The sequence below is a fragment of the Macrotis lagotis genome, chromosome 3 (genome assembly GCF_037893015.1).
Source record: "Macrotis lagotis isolate mMagLag1 chromosome 3, bilby.v1.9.chrom.fasta, whole genome shotgun sequence".
Taxonomy (NCBI): domain Eukaryota; kingdom Metazoa; phylum Chordata; class Mammalia; order Peramelemorphia; family Peramelidae; genus Macrotis; species Macrotis lagotis.
Window position 1 is genome coordinate 205537683 of NC_133660.1, and position 24061 is coordinate 205561743.

Genomic DNA, 24061 nt, shown 5'->3' on the forward strand with positions numbered 1-24061 from the left:
AGGAAGAGGAGTAAAGATTTTTGGAGAAAGATAACGAGTTCTATTTTGGACTTGCTAACTGAAAAAGTTCAGTTTATTTTAGACATCATTTTGTGTCAGTCTGAGGAGATAAAACAATTCCTAATTAAGTTTTGATTTTGACAACATAAGTACTTTAGTTAACTCTTTACAGCTGAATGTGTTTAAAATCAAAAACGTTACCAAGGTGATAAAAACAGTAAGCTAGGTGGAAATTCAACTCTATGAAGGAAATATTCACATCTATTGAATGTAAAGCACTATGTAGGCCTGAAGGTTTAAATAAGAAATATTCTCTTCTTAATGGAACCTAATAGTCTAGGAAAGGGGAATGAGATTCAACCTAGAATTTCAGTGCAAGGAAACTACCAGAATGAGGACACTCCTTTCTCTCTCCACACAGATCTCTATGATTTCTGCAACACATAGTCTTAAAGAGTTGCACAGAGAATTTATTGTTGAGTTTTCTCAGTCATGTCTTATGACCACCCCCCCCCATGGGGTTTTCTTGGCAGAGATACTGGAATGACTTGCCACGTCCTTTTCAAATTCATTTTATACATGAAGAAAATGAGACAAATGAATTAAATGACTAGCTCAGGGCTGCAAAGAACTCAGTTTTTCCTGATTCCAAGTAACCCGCACTAACAGGCTCAAACAGCCAGTTTGGGTCAGAGGTGGATGCTCTGGAGGAGCTTGATAATGATTGAGCTCCTTAATTTAGGGGGAAAGATCATGAGTTCACAATGAGTTGGGACACACTGGAATCAAAAATGTCCATCTAGTTTGAAATGTGGAAAAGTCATATGGTGATTCAGTACTAAGCTCAAAGAGAGGCTGTATTCAGATAGGTGTATAAATCTGGGAGTAATCTACATAGAGATAAACATATTTGGAGGTGACAATGACATAAAAAGAATATAAAGAAAAGAGTTGATTTAATAGTACCTTAGACAGAATTCTTAAATCCTCCCCTATTTAAACTTCTATATTTCTGTCAAGGATGACATAATCTTTCCAGTCTCCCAGGTTCCTTGACAAATCTTTCCATTTCTATCTTCACCCCCATCTCTTACAACTGCATCTGACCCCTTTATCTTCATTCACATAGCTACTACTCCCAATATTAATTCAAGTCCTTTTCATCTGTCACCTAGATTTGTGATGGCCTCCTAATAAATCTCCCAAGCCTCAAATCTCTCATCATTCTAGTACATCCTCAACATACTACTGCCAAAGTAATTTTCCTTAAATACAAATAAGATCATGTGATTCCCTTAATCAATACATTCCAGTGCCTTTACATTGGCTCTTAATAAAGACCTCTTTGTTAAAAAAATTTTATTTATGTAAAGCAATGGGTTAAGTGATCTGCCCAAGATCACATTGCTAGGCAATTATTAAGTGTCTGAGGCCAGGTTTGAACACAAGTCCTGATTCCAGGGCCAGGGCTCTATCCACTGCACCACCTAGCTGCCAAGACTTCTTTTTTTTTAAAGACCAGTTCAAGGTTAATCTTCTGCATGAAATCTTTACTGATCTCCCCACCCAAACTAATTTATAAATATTTACATTTAGTAACTTTACAATGTGCATGTGTATGTATGTATACACACACATAGACACATCATACATGCTTGTCTTAAGCTATTTGCATATTGGTAGTGTTTCATTGTTTTGAATTTGCATCCTCAGGACCTAGGAGGGGTTTGGCACTCAACAGGTGCTTAATACTTGTTAACTGACAGACTGATGGAAAATCTTGAGGAAAAAACACTAACTTGCTTATCATGGCTTTTTCCAAAAGTCAAAATAAAAGCAACATGGCACTGGGGAGGCCTTCAATGATTGGCTGAGATCAGATTAAAGAAGAAATCATGAACAGGAGAATATTTTATAAGACATAAAATAATACTTCTTAATAATAGAAATGTTTGTAAAGGATTATTCTCAGAAACTTGATTAAGGTTGTAAATATGAAGAAAAACTAAAAAAATGATTCTTCTATACTTATAATCACTGTATATTACATTATACCTAACATTCTCCTCTCCTGCCAAGCTTCCCACCATTCTCAAAATACAAACTATACAAAGAAAAGAAATGGTATCTTAATGATGATGTTTAAAAATGAAGGGTATAGAACAGATTAGTCCATTTTGGTTCCAAATTCTAATTTTTTTAAAATTCTAGGTTAAAAACATTAATTCCCATTAAGTACTTAATGTATTGTTGAATTTTGTTTTGATAGACATAATTTATTAAAAGACAAAAATATATTCAGAGCAAATATATAATGATTGAGTAATATAGTGAATCATGTAGTAGAAGGAGCATTGGACTAAGAGTTAGAAGATGTGGGTTCCAAAAATTGTCCATCACTTAATAGGCAAAACATTATGACCATATCCATCAATGTTATATAGGGAGAAGGAGAAATCTTTCTAATTCTGGTTATCAAACTCATGTCAGCATGAGGAAATTAATGTAGCACATTCCACTGACAAACTGCAAACTTATCATTAATGATTTCACATGAAGAGAACTATTTCAGGAGAGGATAATGCATTTGAAAACATGTAATGTTGCAATATAGTTTTGAAATTATTTGCAAATTGTAGGAGAGCTTTTTTGCATTTTAAAACAACTTCCATCAAATGTTTCATCCTAACAATAGCATAATTAACTAAGTCTATATATTTAAACACGAACACTAATATTTTATACTTGGTTGTGATGTTTGGAATTTGCTGGGGGAAATGACCTTCAGAAAGTCCCCCTCATCCATAATTTGTGTCTTTACATTTCTTTCATGTGTAAAATGAAATGAAAAAATGTAAAAGGCTCACTTAAGCATTTCATGAAATTGGAGCTCAAGAATGAAGTCAATGCTAGATGTTCTAAAATTCAGAAACTAGCCCCGGAATAATTGGGGCTCTTCTACCTCTACAAAATTATCATTAGGATTCAAAAGCTTATTTAGGTCATTTCTGTTGCTCTCTTATTACCCAGAAAAGAGAATGCAGACCAAGGAAAACCAAATGCTAACTGCTTTCTTAGCCCAACATGGAACTTTAGTGCTCAAATTTTAATGTATTGCACTATCCCAATGACAGTCTGAAACTAAGTCAAAAATTCAAAAAGACCAAAGCAATGATCAATAAAATCTTTTCATAAAATAGGGCTATTACCAACAGTCTACTGGGTACCTATTGATCTAACTTTAAATAATCTAAAATCGTCAACTTTTCAGAGATAAACAAAACTGCAATTTACACACACACACACACACACACACACACACACACACACACACAAAGGGTATATAGACAAGGGTAGGTGAGAACAATCATGTATTACATTTATCAAGTATTATCATTAAAGTTGCTATAAGCAAAAATTATACGTAAAAGATTCATCAACTATATGAACACAATAGAGAGAAAAGTGATAAAATTTGAAAAATTGTACATTAATTTTAAGTAGTATTAAAATATGCATTAATAATCTAAAGATTTAGGATTCAAATACTGAAATTTGTACTTAAATTAATTGTGAAATTTTCTGTAAATTGCCATACCTTGTAGGTATAAGACATCTAAGTTTGGGAGGAAAAAAACAAAAAACGAAACCTAAAGTAAATAATCACAACACCGATCAGCAAAAGCCCAATGAGAAGTAATTATACTATAGCAAATGTAAGTGAATTACCTCGTCTTCTCCCATAACTCCTCGCTGCATGTAAACAAAGGACAAATTGTAAAATGTCAGATCTAAACATGCCCACATGTAAAAATATTTGTGATAAGAAAAAACTATGTGGGTTTCTGAAATTAGAGCTAGGTTTTTTCAGGAGTTAAAACATTTAGTTATGGTTAGTTAAGTCACATCCTAAATTTCCTTTTTCTTTCTTCTCTTAAGTCAATTGTGGAATAAACTGAAAACTTACAATTTAAATTCTGTATACCATTTTCCTAAAAAAAAGTGAGAACACATTGAATTAAGTTCTTAATTTCTAAGTGACTCTTTTATCTGATAAATCAAGCAAAAATATCTATCATCATAAGGGCAGACCATTAAGTGATGTAATTTTTTTGATTTCAGCATTTCAAAGACCTAAAGTTATGAAGGAGTTACCTTTTTATCACTAGATAATCATCTATATTAATGAAAAATTGGGATTCTATGAGTTAAGTGAAAAATAATACAACTTTTACAATCAAGACTGATCAAGAGTTGGTATATACTGTAGATAATTTCAAGAATTATGTTGTCTACATAGCCACTATGAGACTGTCTTTCATGAAACTGGAGTCTGAAAGCTTAACATGGTAGAACAAGGAGATATTTCAATGCATATTGAATCTCTGGAGGAGGCAAAGCCTGGGGAAGCCTATAGATCCCTTCCCAGAATGTTTTAAAAGGCACTAAAAAAAAAGAATTATGAAGAAAACTGATTATATTGAAATACAGTTATCAAAATAAGACATTTCTCCACCCCCATAAACAAATTCACAAATTCCAGACAAAGAACTTTTAATTCAAGATTCTCAATTAAAATTTAGCTTTCAATTTGTTTCAACACAATATATGAAATGGGGGGGTAAGAAAAAGGAGGTTATCATCTAAGGAATCAATCTAATCAATCCTATATGAGTACACAAGTGAGTATACACAAATTCTTGTAGATAGCATATAAGTATGCACAAAAATGCATGTAAACTCTTATGTATTAGTCTTTTTTTAAAGAGTGTTTTTTGTATTATTTCTTGCAGGGTATTATAATTATAGATGTTGAAATTTTTTACCTTTTTTCCTACAGAAAGCATTGACTAAGAGAATTTATTTTGTATAACCACGTATTTCTAAAGGGTTTTGTTTTTCTTCCTTTCTCAATGAATGGAGGAGGGAGAAAATATGCAACAAATGAAAGAATATTATTAAAAATCAAGATTTTGCCCCCCCATCTTGAATTTTCAGGGAACAGGAAGAAATTTTGCTCCTAGTTAAACAGAAAGTAAAAAATAGATAAAAGTTCTCTGAAAATAAGTAATAAATAAAAATTTCTAATGTGAACAAATACATATTCTTTTACAGAATGTAAAATAACTACTTCAATTATGTCTTGATTTCAGACTCTAAAGATAAGAAACAATTTCATGAGGTAAGAAAACAAGATAGCATTGGTTTCTCTAAAATAGGGGGTGGGAAACTTTTTTTTTCCCTGCCAAAAGCTATTTCGACATTTATAACATCATTCAAGAGCTATTAAACGGTCAAACATTTAATTAATTCACCCCTAAAAAACTCCTCCTAGATTTATTGAATTTCGAGTCCCTCCTGTAGTTGCCTTGGCATTGCCAGACGTTCCTCCTAGAACTTAAAAAAAAAAAAGCTTTAGAAGAACTAAAAAAATAGCCTGAACTGCATCTAACTTTTCAATTATAATCACTTCTTCAAAAAGAGAAATATTAATTATCAGTTGCTTGGGCCTATGAATTCATATAAGAAACTTCCAATGAAGATAGTTACACATTACAGAAGGCTCAAGAAGTTATATGACTTATGAAGGGGTAAAATCGGGTATATGTGTCAAAAAGCAGGACTTTCAGGCGTTATACCTCGCAGGTTATGTGCTAAACCCCACTACTACCTCTCATGTAAAATAGTCATCAAATGAAAGACAAGGTAATTTTTATCTGTATAGTATATTATCAAACACCTTCAAATAAATCAACTCAATTTACTCTTTAACAGTTGAAAGTTACTACCTTCATTTTTTCAGAAGAAGAAAACTAAGGATAAACAAGATTAAGTAAACTACCAGTGGTCACACATCTAACTTGGGTAGTGAAATGTCTTAGCTTCCTCTTATAAAGCTCATTCTACTCTACCATGCTGCCTCCTGAACAAAAAAAGCTTACTTTCATTTACATTTATATTGGTTTACTTATTCAACAACAAATCTACTGGATACTTAAGCTTGTTCCTGAGTGATTTTTGCATAAAACTGAACAGGCTCACTCTAAGTCACCCAAACTATATTTAGTTAATGTTGTTCGAAGGCAGAAAGGTTTTGAGAAATGACTAATGAGATATATCAGATTGTTAGAGGGTAAAAGGCTAGAAGAGGCAGCCTTTTTTTTCCAATGTGTGCAGGGGCCAGCCAGGGAGAGGATCAGTCACTGGTAAACCACTGGGTTTACAGAAGAAAAATCAGTGATGAACCAGGGAAGAGAAGAAAGGTCTCTCAAGCAATTCTAGGCACCCACCTTTCCCTATTCTATCTCATCCTTTAAAATGAGACTGCTAAATGGTGCTTGGATAGAATACTGGTAAATTAAAATCTGGCCTCTTAACACAATATCTATATTAGCCAAGGAAAGTCACTTAACCTTGATTTGTTCCCATTTTCAAGTCTGTAAAATGGGGAAAATAATAGCATTCACTTCACAGGGTCACTGAGAGGATCAAAAGAGATAATATTTGTAAAGTGAGTTTGGTGCTTGTTTCCCTTCCCCCAACAGTTTATCCTTTTTAGGGAATCATAGAGAAGAAGAGGAAAAATTGTCTGTCTCAATTTTTCAAATGTCCAAACTTTCATCATATACACAAATACACCTAATATGAGAGCAAAGAAATAAAATCAAAAAAACCTCACTTAATGGGGCAAAACAAAAGAAATAGTCAAATCAAGATTCCTAATGGCAACAAAGACAACTGCCAGCCTTGTCCTGGAAGCCAGGGTAGTCGGCTTTGAGTTTAATAGTGAGGAGTGTGATCTAGAAGTGGGTGTCTCAAACTCTTCCCAGGGATCCAGCTCCAGTCTGATCTCTAAGGCTAGACCATCTTAAATTATCTCAGAATCCTCCAGTTTTCCAGAGTCCTAAATGAAATTGAGACAAGAGCAGGTGGAAGCTCTAAGAAATATTCCCACTACTCAGGTTTCTTTGGTTCCTCAATTTCAAATGCTAAATTATGATGAAGCCATAGGCAGGAACAGCAATTCCAGGCTCCTGGTGAGAATGAATGAGCGGCATCATAGTCAATTCAAAGGAGGGCTAATTTCAAATCCTTATTTGATTTGTCGATTATATACAAGCCGAGAAGGGGATATTAAATAATGCAATGAGTTTATTTAAATAAGCTTCATCATAACTTGTGGCTTAAAAGTTATGAATCTGGGAATTTTTTATTTTCAGATTCCTTGCCAATAACTATAATATTTGTTTATTGTCAGACTTCTATAGAAAATAACATCATTACGGATCAAATTAAATCATGCCAAGTACTCACTGATCTCGCAGTGTTGCTAACTGGTTGTTCTATGAGAACTTTTGAGTTATGTTGTTGCTAATATACAAATACATCTAAATTATATGAAATTCAATAAGAAAATCTATTTTTGCAAAAGGCTATAGGCTGCTTAATTTAAGATCAATGTATATAATCTAAATATACTTAGGATGTTTTAATTTACAAAATTTCAATCAGTATCAAATTTGAGAAACAAATCTAGGCAAAAGAACCTACAACTTTCTTTCTATAAAAAATAGAAATATTTTAAAAAGATGTTGGTAGTAGTAGCAGGCAGCACCTTACATTTACACAGTAATTTATGGTTTGTAAAATCATTTAACCTGCACAACAAACCTAGGAAATATTATTATCCTCATTTTAAGGATGAGAGAACTGAGGCAAAATCTAAAAACTGCAGCAGATAAGCTATTCTAAACTTATAAATATACCATGCTAGTCTAAATTTAAAAACATATTAATAATTATAAAAAATTTATATTCCTCCCTGCCCCACCCTCCCCACTAAAAAAAAGTTCCCCCAAATTATTCTTTTTTCATATGTAGGTCAAAATATAACACTTAGTTTTTCAAGTCAAATTTTAGAGTTGAGGAACTAACTATGCTGATAGTTAACAAATTACTTAAGTAAGCTTTTATTTTCCTTGGGTAGAAGAGAATTGAAATGCACAATATGGTAGATTTTACCATATCTGATGAATTCTAACTCCAGTATATGCAAATAAATAGCTGATTTGTAATTGCAATCCACCTTCTTCAAAACCATATCATCTAACTCCTTTAGCTCCAGGCATAAATATCTGGGTGACTGATTAACTGCAACACCATGACCTTTAAAATGATCCCCCATCTGCTTAATGTTCCTCTCTCAATGTCTTTCTATTAAAACTTCTGTTCTATCACTTCACTTCTCTCCACAAGAGTATTATATAGAGCATCTCTTGATTCAGAGCAGACAGCAGTTCCATCCCCCTACTTCAACCACTTCATTTCTTCAGGCCTAGCTAACTTGTAGCCTTCTTTGTTTTTGATTCTCAATCTATTTTATGATATCTTTAGTAGGAAGAAACAAGATATAATACTTGGAATTCTCAAAGTAATTTCCATTTGGATCACTGCCTTTTCTTTTTTTGTGAAAGGCTCATCTTTATTTAAAATTGTCATTTTGGAATATACATCCATATTCCACTGCATTTCTACAGCTAATTACTGAACACTTTGTGCCTTGGAATATGTACTAAGTAAAATGGGGAAGGAACAACTTCCATGTCTGGTAAATACTACAATCAAATCATTTAGCTAGCAGATACAAACTGGGTATTAAAATTGGTGTTGGGAGGAGGAAATAAAAGAGTATAGACAGCAAAGAGTTTCAAACTGTGGTGAGGAGAAAATGCATGTCTTCAAAGAAAATCATGTAGAATTCCTAATCTGTGGGTTAATAGGACTGATCTATCCTCAAACATACCAATGCACCTTGCTTGAATATGGCCAAAAATATATTAAGCATAAAATTATCACTTTTGCCAGCTACATTCTACCTCAACTTCTATTTGTCTATCCAAAATAATGAGAAAGAGAACTTCTGTTTACAATTCCATCAACTGTTCAAGTTACTTAGATCTTAAATAGTATCATAAAAATTTTCTATCACTTACCATTTAACATCAAAAGATTGTCAGTCCCTGGATGAGGATAGCTCAAGCGACCTTTGGAGGAAAGGAGATATTATGACAAATTAGGAAAAAAAAGGATAGGGAATCTTTTAAAAATATTATTCTTGAACTTAAAAAAATGGTATTTAATCTGAATTCTAGTAGCTAGAATTTCTTCATCAGAGTTAAAATTCAAATCACAAGATCACAATGTGCTTTTAGAAGCAATGCTAATAAAAGTCACTTTCCTGAATTTCAGAAATATGCCATTGCTTTAGTCTTTTCTTTTCAAAAGATGATCATGTTGCCTAAGTAGTTTAGAACTTGTCTTACTGGAATTACTTTTCCAAAATGTTTAAAAAAAAAGCTGAGATAAAATAAAGGCAATATACCTAAATGAACCCCCCCAAAAGAACTATAACATTTAAAAACAAGTGAATGGAAAAAAATATTTTTAGCTTGTCATGGAGGTCCACAGACTAAAGAAGATACAAAAATGTGTCTACAAATGTTAATGAAAAATTAATTTCTCTACTAAATCATGTAGGAAAACAGAACATTTGTGAAACAAGGCAATGCAAAATAAAGTTAAAAAAATATAAAAAAATTTTCTCAACCTTTGTTGAAGAACAATTCTGCAATATACTACTTGTTTTCTTCTAGTTACCCAGGATTAACTTATTGGAGGTGGGGGGGAAGGAAAAAATCTTTAAGCCTAAACTTATGATAAACTGACCAATGATTCAAAACAAAAGAAATTAAATTCTAAGTCTCTCATAGTTTCATTCTATTTTTAGACTTACATAGGAAATTACTAAAATGTAAAATCTGTTATGTATTCTAGCAACTAATTTTGGAACAGAATTTCATGACTGATAGGTTTAACATTATTACTTTCAACTTTAAAGTACACAATGTATATTTGTGAGTAGTTGACTAGTTTGGGTAATTGAGGAAACTTCAAATTATGTTACAGTGTATCAAATAAGTAAAGGATATTTGCTACAATATGGAATTAAAAAATCTGATCATGTGTCCAAATCAAAAGTAAACACTCCCTCAATCTCCTTCTCCCCTCACTCCTAATTTGGTTGTAGGACAAGTTTAACTAAGAGATCTAAGTTAGTAGTAAAACATATTTTAAACTTTTTAAATTAGAGCATAGCAATGTTCTTTGAAGGAACTACTTTTCATTACAATGCTCAATTGTTGACCTCTTGATTCAATAATTTTCCTTATTTATTAGCAGGTAAAAATTAAGAAGCAGGAAAATTCACAGTATCAACAACTTAAGTTTTCTATTTCGCCAATCTGAGAGGTGATACCTCAACATGGAATGGGGAAAAAAGAAAATGGGAGTTCTGACAACACTTCTGTACATATCATCTTCCTTTTACCAGACTATTAACTTCCTCAAGCTGGGGTCAAATTGTCCCTTCTAATTTTCCATCATCACACATCCCTAGTTCACACGTGAAGTAGATAATGTTCATTTTGGCTAGAGAAGGTAGATGAGTGGAAAGAAAGAAATAAATCACTTTTCTAGACTTTCTAGTCCCAAAGTAAAGGATTTCTTATTTTATTCAAAATGCTGTTACAGCTCAAGTGAAACAATTACAATTGGCCAGAATGGCCCTGCCAAAATTGGGAAATTATAAGGTCATTTGATAGAAGATCCTCCCCATTAACAAGGAAGGCAAGCATCTTCTATTAGAAAATATATTCAACCTAGGATTCATGACCTAGGTTTTCAGTCATCTAAGAAAAGGTTTCTCTTAGCTCTAAAATTATAAGATTTATGGGTTCTATTTTAGTTCTATTTTGAAATAAAGAAAATAAAATAAGAAATAATTTGTTTACTTTCAAAAGTGTTTTTATCATACTTGGGTTCTGGAAGGTGAGTATCTCAAAGGAATCAAACCATTAAAATAAACATTGAGCAGCAATAAGACAAAGTTAATTTGTCATTCTCACTACCAGTACCATCTCAAAAGTGTATCAGCTGACAAGTCAGTCGATATTAAATGATGCTCCACATTTTACTCAAGTCACAGATTCTTAACTGTAAATGAGTATTTTTCTTCATAAAGGCCTAAAGACTATAAAATAACACAACAAACACCCATAATCTGTATCTGAAAAAATATAGTTCAAAAGCAAATTAGTAGCAAATAGCTTTTCTTATTTGAGGGATTATAGAAATCACTATTCCAAGTGAATAACTGGTATTTTTTTTGGTTGCATATGTCTTGAATTTCTTTTTTTAATTTATTAATATTAAGATATTCCATTAAATTAAGTTAACATTGTAAAAAGACTTTCCCTAATTCAAATAGGCACACTGCCAGGTACTAAAATTTATTGGATGCTCATGAAAGTATAAACATCTATGTAATTCAAGCACATCCTGACTCAAGAATCAAAAGATGAGGTGTTTTTTTTCTCCCCAACTTTGATGACCATTTCACATACAGAAACCTATCTTTGTGGTGGTTCCTCCCTCAAACCAATTTACTACAAAGGAAGATAAAGTAATACAAAATCAAAAATACCAATGATAGGAAATAAAATTTTTGTTTAAGTAACATCTACCATGAAAATACTATTAACTTATTTTTAAAACTGCTTTTTAATATGCTCTATTTGGAACAATTTTTATAAGAAGCATCAAATCTTAACACTAGAAGATATCCATGTCAACATGGCAACACCTTCTACACAATCTATTGTCAGATAACTGTCTTGCCAGTTAGAACACCTGCAATGATTACAGTTGGTTGTTGAAAGGCTAGGATCTGGCTATTTGAAGATAATTTATTGTATGTGTATGTATGTGTGTGAATCAACAAATATTCATCAAATGCTATTATATGCTGTTATTGTTTTAGGCACACAGGATACAATGACAAAAGTGGCAGAGTCCTTGTCTATGAGGCGCTTACATTCTACTAAGAGGAGACATTTTCCAAGACAAAGGATTAAAAGGAACAGGAGAATGGAGAAGAACAATGCTAACAACTGGAGGCCTGGGGGGGGGGGGGGGGGGAAGCTTGAGACAAGGAACAGAATTTGAAGTGAGGTTAAGGTTCAGAGGTGAATAAGAAGGATAAGTGGGGCTGGGGTGGGGAGTCAGGATAAGGATAATGTTCAAAGTCACTAAGGAAAGGGATTGTCCTATTAAGGTACAAGAAGAAATAAATTTTCTAATAAAGTGATAATTCGCACACTAATAACCCTTATTTTAACTCTTTTCCAGATTTCTTGAACAGAAACCCCCCCCCCAAAACTCAGAAAAACAGAACCTTAAAATTCCCAATGTTAGACTGGATAATTCTTTTCTTTTCCTAGTACATATTCAAAAAGCATCCTCAAAAACCAGTTTATTAACGATATTTACTAACTCCTAATTCCATCACTTGTGAGCCATGACAAGAATTCTCCTGTTTAATAGTGTCAATGTGGTGACTCACTAAAGGTCACACAATGAATTTGTCAAAATTAAGACTAATTCTAAATAAATCTTGTGAAATAGAAATTACAAATATAAAGTCTTCTCTAAAATAATTAAGGAAGCTTTCCTCAAGTAAAAATACTTAATATTTTTATTATAATAATGTAATATTATAATATATGGTATAATAACATTATACCTTATATTACTAAAAAGCTCAAGAACTTTGGTAGAGGGGTCAGCTAGGTGATGCAGTGGATACAGCACCTGCCCTGGAGGCAGGAGGACCTGAGTTCAAATCCAAATTACCTAGGCTGTGTGATCTTGGGCAAGTCACTTAACCCCACTGTCTTCAAGGGAAAAAAAAAAGAACTTTGGTAGATTCGTTTTGTATCTCTGACTACCTTCTATGGTCCATTAAGTTGCCCTCCTGGATGCAAATAGGAGAAAATATGGCATATAGTTTAGATTGGCTTTACTTTTTAATAGCCATGCTCAGAAGCAAGGTGTTTGTATTTTTGATCTTATATGATCACATTTTCTATTCTTGATATATGACCCTCATAAAGCCTAAGAGTAAGATATAAATAACCGAAAGGTCTCATATCTACTCTTTTCAGCAGGCTCCACACGAAAGCAGCATTTTCTCACACAATCCTGCCTTCCTTTTTATAAAATTCAGCCTTAAAACTTAGATCCAAGAATGGTGTATTCTATATCTAATTATTTATAAATATTAATTTTTAATTTCCCATTTCAATTAATAGCAGAAAATACATAAAGAACTATTATAAACTGTTCTACATGTTTTGTCTTCTATTTAAATCTTACTCCTATGCCTCATGGTGGTATAGTATCAACCCTGGGTTCCTGAAGGCTAACTCATAAATGTAAAAACTAGAAAATTTTACACTAAGATAGAAATGGTTTTGAATACAAGGCTGGGTTTGGTTGAGCATCCATCATGTGGAGAATGGCCTAGAGGTTCCTAGAGATTCCAAGAGACTCCTAAACAACTGACTCTCCATTTTTTGTTCACAGACACAATTCAAAGACTGTATCCAGGGGAGGAAGGGGAACATGGCAAGCATTTTCTAAGTTCTTACTGCATGTCAGTTATTGTGCTTAAGGCTTCATAAACATTATCTCATGTGACCCTTTTCCAAAAACCTTTCTTCTTTGCAAGAGGCTCTCTGGCTTCTGTCTTCCTTAACCTCAATGCTTCTCCTCAATTCATTTTTTCCTATCTGTCCCTTATATGGCTTGTTTAGAGAGCTGTCTTTGCCTCCTATTGTACCCCATTGAACTTAATGTCTATGACTAATTGAGCTAGTATTATCATTTTTCTTTCACAGTTTATAAAGCTGAGGCAGGCAGACCCAGGTTAAGGGACTTAAAAGGTCAGCCCTATGGTGACTACATTACAGATACTATAAGATATCTTTAAAAATCCAATGACTTTTTTTTAACTACATAAGACAATACATAAGAGATGATTTTAGATGCTTTAAACTGTTGCCAAATTTTCAAAATTTAAGAGTTCATATTTCATAATAAATTTCCAATAATTATCATGGAGGAATTTTACAATCAATTATATAAAAAATGTACTAAATTCAGATTCCTTAACCTATTCTTTATTTTAGATCCTTTTAAATTAACAAAGATGATTTGAAAATCACTTTAAGTTGAACTTTATCTGATTAAAACTGAGTTTTATCTGATCAAATTTATAAGACATTCATTCTACTAAACATAAACAAAAGGAAAAAGGGTTTTTTTAGGGTTTTTTTTTGCAAGGCAAACGGGGTTAAGTGGCTTGCCCAAGGCCACACAGCTAGGTAATTAAGTGTCTGAGACCGGATTTGAACCCAGGTACTCCTGACTCCAGGGCCGGTGCTTTATCCACTACGCCACCGGAAAAAAGGTTTTTAAAAGTATTTTAAAATTTTAATGATTAAAAGTATTTCATAAAAATATTTACTTTAAAACATAATTTCTAACTTTCTCAAAAGCTATTAACAACAAAACAACTTTCAGACTCTTCAAGTTTTATTTTAGGATATGCTAACTTCAAGCTGTACTGAAGAATATGTACATTATGTTTACAAATATATTTGATAAAGAACATATTGATGGGGGAGACGGTAGAGTTAAAGAGTACATAAGAAGGGGTGGCTAGGTGGCGTAGTGGATAGTCAGGAGTACCTGGGTTCAAATCCGGTCTCAGACACTTAATAATTACCTAGCTGTGTGGCCTTGGGCAAGCCACTTAACCCCGTTTGCCTTGCAAAAAAAAACCTAAAAAAAAAAAAAGAGTACGTAAGAGAAAGGGGGCAGGGTCCAGGTTTTTGTTTTTAAATTAAGAATGTAAATATAAATATTTCTGTTATATGAATAGGATGGGAAGGAACATGGGGAAATTTAGGCAAAAGAATGATTAGTATAAAATTTATTCAAAAAGGACAAATTTGTTAATTTTAAGTAATGACCATTAAGAAAGATAGGAGGACAAAAAGGGAAAGAGAGGAAAAACCATTGTAGTTTCTTAAATGTTGACCAGAGAGAAAATTATTTTTTGAGGAAAAAGATTTTAATATAAGGCAAATATAAATATTTCTAATAAGAAGCATTTGTTTCTTACTTAGAATCTGGAAGTATATTCTTGAAATCTTTTCTTCATTTTCATAGACAAACCCTATTTCCAATGCAAGAAAGTGAGGAATACTGTATCTCTTTTTGAAGAAAATAATTTCATGAGCAAAGATATCTTCTTCTTGGTACTTAAAAAACTGCCAATAAGAACATCTAAAGTGCTTTTGTGGCGTCTCTCTCCCTCAACTATAAATGGAAAGGGAGTCTATCTTGATTTTAGAACTGAAGGTTAAATGATTTTAGGGTTAGGGGCTGAAAATTTACTAACAAATCTGTCCCCTTCTTTCCCTTCTCTTCCTTTCCCTGCTGCTTTTTTAAGATTTCTTCTCTTTTGGGGTGGCTAGGTGGCGCAGTAGATAGAGCACCAGCCCTGGAGTCAGGAATACCCAAGTTCAAATCCAACCTCAAATCCACTTCATAATTACCTAGCTGTGTGGCCTTGGCCAAGCCACTTAACACCATTGCTTTGCAAAAATAAATAAATAAAAAAAATTCTTCTCTTATAACTCCATCCCCCCCTACTTTCCTCATAAAAGCCTGGGAAAGATGCGTGGCAACAAGAAGTCCAGCATTCTTCTTTTTAAGTTTGGAAAAACAGGAATATTTTAACTTATCCAATATTGACACACATCAATTATAATGGTGACTTTATATTCCACCAAAAATTCCAGAAGCTTTCTTTTCTATAGCTGCTAAAAGGATAAAAAAAAATCTTCTAAATTCTTCTCAAATATAATTTTCTGACTACTAGTTTCCATTTATTATTCATTATACAGTAAACAAGGAACGAATATTAAAAAATACCCAAATTTAATTTATTATAGTATTATAATAATGAGGATTTGTGGTCAATAAGAGACAAATCTGTCACAGTTAAAAATGCGGATATCAAAATGAATCACTGGCACAGGTCTAGGTAAAACCACATATCTCCTTTGAACTTCTTACACTAAAGCAATCAGGATACAAAGAACCTTTTTGGAACCAAAATTAAAAAGTAAAAGAATATGGAAGATAGGTAGACAATCTGGTCTATCCAAGATTATATTAAGGATTTAGGGTACTATAACTGATCACTAGCATAAATCCTTTCTAAAAAGATTTTTTAAAAAATAGCCTATTGTTTGGATTCATACTTCCTGCATTAAATGACAGTTACTTCTAGAGCATTATTTATATAATGTTGGTAAAGTTTAGCATAACAACTCTGTGAAGAAATAGTATATACTTCCAATTTTAGAAATAAGCAGACTCAGAGAGGGTAAATGCCACAACTAAGCCCTGAAGCCAGGCCTTCTAATTAAGTTTACAATCTAAGTACAGCACAGAAAATAGACTTATGAGTCTACTGACTGTAGACTGGGTTCTAAAAAGTTGGGGATATATATTTTCATAAATATAGCCCTTTTTTGGTGACGGGAAAGGAACAAAAGGAAAAATAGAGGTTAAGAAAACATCTAAACATATGACATGTGAGGAGAGGGAAATTAAAAATGAGTCAGGGCAAAATTTGGCAGACCAAATAAATTTTGAATGTACTCAAAACTAATGACTCCAAGTACAAATTCTAGAAATGTAACTATCACTACCAAAACTTGTTTTAAACCATTTGTTCGACTTTTTACAGCATGCATGATGATCTCTTAAAAGTAGAACTTTCCCCAAATGATAAAGATACTAAATAGGTATATAGGATAAATTAGAAGTACTGTGGATAGAAAGCTGACCTCAATGACAGGAAGACCTGAGTTCTGCCTCTGAAACAAATTAGTTATGCTACCACAACTAAGTTACTTTAGCCTCTCAGGACCCCTAGGTATTTCTCTGAGATTAGGGGTTAAAGAGTAGGTGAGGATCTGGATAGAGAAAGCTTCCTATACCAATGAAATCACAGGTCCAGTTTTTATCTCTCAATCCCTTTCTCCTTGTTCCTCCCTGCCCTTCCCCTCTTGCCCGCCCACCATGATCAATTCAGATGCTGGAATTTAGGTTTACCTTATATAGCCTGCATAAAAGCTTATAAACTTTAAGAGAAACTTTTAAAAGTCAGTTTTGATGAAATTGTAAAGTTTCATAATCATTTTTGTTTAGTTCCTTCTGAACTATTTAGTGCTTATGTTCTTTTAAAGAACATCCTCACAAATTGGCAATGTCATTTTATGAAACTTACCTTTGAGGGGATCATGCTCTGCTCTCATAATATCAATGAGGGAATTTTCCAATGAGTGCATGTTCAAACTGTCATACATTCGACTTCGATCCTAGAAGAGAAAAAGGACCCTCAGTGCTTGCTTAAGACTTGGTTCAATGAATATTCATTAAGCTACACTACTATAAGACACTGCAAACAATAGTTTACTTTTTCAAGAAAACAAAGCTATCCAGTCTTCTAGGAATGTGATAATTTAAAATTTATGCCACTTTAAATTTTAAAATCTTATTTTACTTAAAATTACACATTTTATATGTACATACTTCTATAACACTTGGAGAAAAATGCATTATCAATGCCAAATTATCAATTAAATCAGCAACTTAAATTCCACTAACAGTATGGAATATGTAAACTTTTTAGCCACTTAATCTATCCTGCTTACCAGTCTCAAATATTTCTTAATTAGTAGAAATAATGGAAATACTTTCATTCATTACTTAACTCTAGAATGTTTCTAAAACACAGATCACTAACACCAATTTTTTAAAAATATACTTTTGTCTCAGTCCTACTATCAATGCAATAACTACTATTTATATATCTATGAAGCAACAGTTCAATCTGACTTGCATTTTGAATAGAATTACATTTCATAATAATGAATGTGCTGTAATCTGTTATGAAATTATTATACTAAATTAGGAAATGTATGAAAAGTAGTGTAAAACATAACAAAATATATAAAATAGCATACTCAAAAGTCAATTCCAATCTCACACAAGTCTCTCTTGTTTCCATCACTTCTAAAATAGGAAAAGAATATTCATACTATTCTTGCCTCATTACCTCTTTGTTTCCAAGGACAGTCTCAAAATTAACACAAAGAGATAAGGTATTGTCATAAGGAAATTCAGGGGATGAAATGAATTCATTACTACAAATACACAGATGCAACATATACCCACAACACAAACTCCCTTTTAAATAAAAACACACTCACACAGATCAATGAATAAATCCTTAGGAAACATATCAATTGAGATTCCAAATTGGAAGGGAAGTTAAAGACACCCTGAATTCAAACAGTACTGAAAAAGAATCTCTTCTAGAACATACTTAGTGAATGGGCATCCAATTTTCAACTGACTACTTTCCAGTAGGTAGAATTACTCATCTTGAGGATACCCATCTATTATTGACTGACTCTAACTTTAAAGTTTTTTTTAAAGTCTTCCTCCTTTCAAGCCTACACTGCCTTTTTACGTATGTTCTACTTCCTGTCTAGAGTCAAAAAGAAAAGTCTAATTCCTCTTTTTTGCCCTAATCCCAATTCATCTCTTTTCCAAAGGCAAAGCTAAACAATTTGGCCAGGATGCAAAAAATTCTATTATCTTCAACACCAGATAACAGAATAAGAAAGTTTTATGTAGCCTTCCTAAGTGTGATAAACATGAATGGGGGTGAGGGGAAAGGTCTAACCAGCTAAGTGGAGATCTAAACTTGGAAAGTTCATCTGTAATCCAGTTGAATAGAAGTAGAAAAAGCAGCAAAAATACAACAATGTACAATTTCATCTCTCTAGGGAAAGTAATCTTATTTTAAGTTTTCCTTTCCTCAGAATCAAAGAACAAAGAAATCTTAGAACCACTTGCTATGGTAGGATGGAAAATGAATTCATAAGTTGGGATAAATTCCCATCTCTATGTTTCTGCTTCTGATATTGATATTACACATTTAATAATAGAGGCATTTTTATACATTTTATCTTACTGCCTTAGAATATGGCCAAGGTCCATAGGCTTGAAATTTCTTCTGGCCTACCATATAGGTACCAAAAGTACTTTCATGTTTTATGATCAGTACTGAAACTAAGCCTAAGTCTTGAGCCTAAGAGTGCCAAAGATGGTATTATTCCATAAAGTCAATGTCTATATTTATTTTCCTCTTTATATTTATAGATACAGAAAATCAGAAAAATATTTGTGTCTATAAATACATCACCTGTTTCCTCCCTCCCCTCTTTCCTTACTGTGACCTTCTATGTTAATTGGTCATAAGAAAAATTCTATTTTTAAAAAAAGGAAATAGTTTATTGTTTCTACTTATAACTTTAAGAGCAGATGACTTAATTTTAGTCAATGCTAACTCACTTTTAAATAAATTCTGCAGTTCTCTAATGGCTCCAGGAAATTTAATTATGTGTGTGAATGTTTTCCTACAAAAAAATCTGCTTTTTAAAAAAATCTTTTGAGAAGAACACTATCTCGTAGCAAAAAAGAAATGTTTCCCATAACTTATACTTTTGAAATTATTTCAGCAAGTTTTTCAATCTTTAATGCAAAAAATTTTTAATATTATATTACAAAATTAGTATCAAACTAAACATTTGAGTACTGACTCCTCATTTATGCCTACTGTTATCATGACACATGATTCTGTTTTAGGAATAGAACAGTCCAAGAAACCACTCACTGATCCAGGGAACGAGAGACAAAGATTTTTATTTTCATAATAGACAATGCACTATTTGACTTATGCTAAGAAAAATTAAAAGATTTTCAAAAAATAAAGCAAAAAACTGTTAACTAATGAGGCAAATTCAGAGCCTCCCCAATTGCATTTAATAAAGTTAGTAGAACATTTAAAAAAAAATCTCAATTTCCACATCAAATGAAATACAGATACAGGAAAAGATAAAAATGTAGAGAGTAAGGCAAGAAAGTGGCTGTCAAAAACCTTTTCTATCCTATTCGTCTAATGAAAATGAATTATTTTTGAAAAGGACATAGCCTCTTAGAACCTCATACCATATTTTCAGTTCAATTCCATAGATTATAGTATTGTTATGAAAAAAAAACTTAGTTGTTTTGTGAGGGAGAATCTGTAACCCAGTTAACCACAACCTAATTCCTGAAGAATTATGCTTGCATGCTTTAGAGTGCTCTAAAACTATAAAATGGAACCAGGCTAAACATAAGATTCCCTATTGTAAAAATAACAACTCACCTTTTTAATCCTTTAAGGCTTGCAAAGCATTTATTTCATAATTACCCTGTAAGGCAGTTTTATAGGTTTTGATTTTTGGCAGGGTCCAGGTCAAACACTTATTTTATTTTATAGATAATTCTGTTAAAGAAATTCTATCAACATAGGTAAGGCATCTACCTTGCTATTTAGTCTTGGAAACTTTCTCAGAATATTGAAAAATAACTTGGAAAGGCACATTAAGGCAAAGAGGTAGACCTTGAACCCATATTTTCACATCTCTGAGTCAGCTATCTACTCTCTTGTGACTGCCTCTGAGGGAAGTAGTTCCAGGCATCAACCCATTTAATAGATGAATGAAGTACAACAGAAGAGAGTAAATGACAGCTCACTGTGACCAAGTCAATGGGTTGGGAATCTGGATGTTGATCTTCTAATTCCAAACTCACATATTCTGCGAACTATACTGCTCCAGAAATAAGAGAACAATGAAAAGTTCTCATGAAGAAAATAAAGCAGACTTGATCTGGTGGACCTAGGGTAGAGCCTGAAGCAATACGATAAGTTGTAAAGTGATTAATTTAGTCTTTATGTCAGAAAAACCTCCCCAACAATTAGAGTTGCTCAAAGGTAGAACAAGCTATTTAAGAAGTTGGGGATGATTTCGATTACATTAAATTAAAAGGTTTTGCACAGACAAAGTCACTGTAACCAAGATCAAAAGAAATGTAGTAAACTGGGAAACAATCTTTGCAACTAAAGTTTCTGATAAAGGACTCTTTTCTAAAATATACAGAGAACTGAGTCATATTTAAAAAATAAAGCCATTCCCCAACTGACAAATGGTCAAAGGATATGCAAAGGCAATTTACAGATGAGGAGATCAAAGCAATCCATAGTCATGTGAAAAATTGCTCTAAATCATTATTAGAGAAATGCAAATTTAAGCTTCTCTGAGGTACCACCTCACACCTCTCAGACTGGCCAATATGAGAAAGGATAATGATCATTATTGGAAGGGTGGTGGGAAATCTGGGACACTAATACATTGTTGGTGGATCTGTGAACTCATCCAACCTTTCTGGAGAGAAATTTGCAACTATGCCCAAAGGGCAATAAAAATGTGCATACCCTTTGATCCAGCAATACCACTACTAGGTCTATACCCTGAAGAGGTGATGAAAAAGGGTAAAAAATATCACTTGTACAAAAACATTCATAGCAGCCCTGTTTGTGGTGGCAAAGAATTGGAAATCAAGTAAATGTCCTTCAACTGCAGAATGGCTTAGCAAACTGTGGTATGTCATGGAACACTATTGTTCTATTAGAAACCAGGAGGGACGGGAATTCAGGGAAGCCTGGAGGGATTTGCATGAACTGATGCTGAGTGAGATGAGAAGAACCAGAAAAGCACTGTACACCCTAACAGCAACATGGAGGCGATGCTGAACCTTGAAGGGCTCGCTCATTCCCATCAGTGCAACAATCAGGAACAATTTGGGGCTGTCTACAATGTAGAATACCATCTGTATCCAGAGAAAGAACTGTGGAGTTTGAACAAAGACCAAGGAGACCATTACCTTAAATTTAGGGGAAAAAAAAACCCCTGATATCTTATTGTCTCATCTTGCTATCTCTTATACTTTGTTTCTTCCTTAAGGATATGATTTCTCTCTCATCACACTCAATTTGGATCAATGTACCATGGAAACAATGTAAAGATTGACAAACTGCCTTCTGTGGGGGGTGGGGGGAGGGAAGTAAGATTAGGGGAAAATTGTAAAACTCAAAATAAATAAAATCTTTTAAAAAAAAGTTGGGGGTGCCTCTTTCCTGGGGACCTTTAGGCAGAGATATGATATACCATATATTGGGTTATCTTGAGTGATGGATTCTTTTCATTTATGAAATTTGACCATTTTACCACTGACATTCCTTCCCACCTCCAATTTTGGTGACCATGCCAAATAAGATATAACATTTTTTTTTGCTGAATTTCATGTAAGTGGTATTTGTAATATTTTCTACAGGATGACCCGTAGAATAGTGGTCAGTAAAAAAATAAAACTGAACTGGTTCGATGATAACCAAAAACATCTAGAGGCAGGCCTTGTACCATGTTAGGTAGATCCTCTATAGAACACATTTGAAAGACCATGAACTACCCAGATAAAAGGTATATGGGTCACAAGTCAAATCAATGGAGAGAATTCTCACAATTAATGAGATATAACTGATTCTCTAAAGCACTGAAATAAGGGATTTTATATGCCATCTTTTTGAAGAAAGTAATGTCACTGAAACCAAGTGTAGCCTCAATAACAAATTATAAAAATTTTCTCATCTCTAAGATCTATCTCTTAATTCTACAATAAAGTCATGAAAAATGGGAAAGAAGGTAACAATTCCTAATGTTACTTACTTAATAAGTACTGAAATATTTTAATTGCTGTCTAATTCAACAGGACCAAGACTAAATATTAGTGACCCTAGATCATATTTCAAGTGTACCAAATTTTTAAAGGCAAACACAAAGAGTGAATAAAAAGGATAATTTCAGAAAGCATCCAGTTTTATATAAGTGTTTATTTTACACCTTAAAGACTACAATATAACTATACTCCAAATTACAAATTAAGGGAACAAAAATTTAAGATTAAGCCTAAAGAAAATTTAATTGTCCATATAGATATGTAACTACCTAGCTATGATTAGTAAAGAAAATTTATAAGGTCAGAATTAGAATGAGAAAACTTACAATTTAAAATGTAAGCAATGTACTAGGATTCATAGAAACAAAGAAGATATCCAAAAGACCATTTGCAAAAGAGTATTGACCTTAATAGAATAGTATGACAGGATTCTATAGTTACTATTTAGTAATGAAGTGGAAATCTTGAGGAGGCTCAGAAAGGGGCATTCACAGTTTGTTAAGAGGGCTAGAAAGTAGTGACTTTGTGAAGGTCACATCAACTAATATTATTTGGTCTAAAGAAAAGAACATATATACTTAAGTTTGTTAAAGCATTCAATGCAGGTTTATTTCTGAAAGATGTAAGCATCTATTCTCTAGCTCTATAAAGTCTGAACAAGAGGAAATGGGCTGTAAAAGTTCAATGTGAAGAATTCAGGATGGAACACACCAGTATAGTTTGCAGCATATGTGAGCTTGGAATTGGAAGACCTATATCCAGATTCCCAAGTCAATGACTTTGTTATACCTCTGTTGTATTTATTCATCTATTAAGGAATAAGTAAGAACACCCCAATTTACATATTTCAGAAAAGTTGTATATAAAATAAATTTTTGTTAAATGACTTCTCAGAAAGTTTCCATTTTTTAATTGTATTTAACTAGGACTGATGATTTAGCTTTATTGTTAGCTTCTCAAACTATTGATGTAATTTAAGACAATTACTTTGCAAATCTTAAAGAATTCTAAAAAAGGAGCTACTGCATTATTAAATATACTAGAAAGATAATCTTTTTTATAAAAACAATCTATTTTGCATCAAGATTCTGTTAACAAAAGGGCAAATAATGAAGATCAATTTTAAGCTGTGGTATAGGTATGATCTTTTGTAAAGACAGATGGGATATTCAAATTATGATCAAAGTTTCTTAGAACTATTATCCTGAAACTCTGTCAAAGAAGGTAAGCTCCTTGAGGGCAAGGACTATCCGATTTTTGCCTTTGTACCTGGACTACCTGGCACAATGCCTGGCAATGTAGTGGGCTTCTATTACTTGTTGATCTACTGACACAAGTTAGTAACACTTAAAGGTTAAGATAGTTAGGCAACATGGGTTTATATTATACATAC

The 24061-nt window shown here is 32.8% G+C and overlaps 1 protein-coding gene across 12 annotated transcripts in view; it reads right to left on the reverse strand.

Moving 5' to 3' along the window:
• Nucleotides 1–24061, reverse strand: part of CPEB2 (cytoplasmic polyadenylation element binding protein 2) — a 66824-nt gene that overhangs the window by 29582 nt on the left and 13181 nt on the right. For 9 of the 12 annotated variants that reach the window (XM_074229777.1, XM_074229767.1, XM_074229776.1 and 6 more), the window contains 3 exons: nt 17267–17357; nt 8994–9044; nt 3730–3753 (listed from right to left, as the gene is read on the reverse strand). In XM_074229777.1, coding sequence (XP_074085878.1) covers nt 3730–3753; nt 8994–9044; nt 17267–17357 — 166 coding nt within the window. The remainder of the gene's footprint in view (nt 1–3729; nt 3754–8993; nt 9045–17266; nt 17358–24061) is intronic. The other 3 variants (XM_074229769.1, XM_074229768.1, XM_074229766.1) reach the window with 1 other exon arrangement.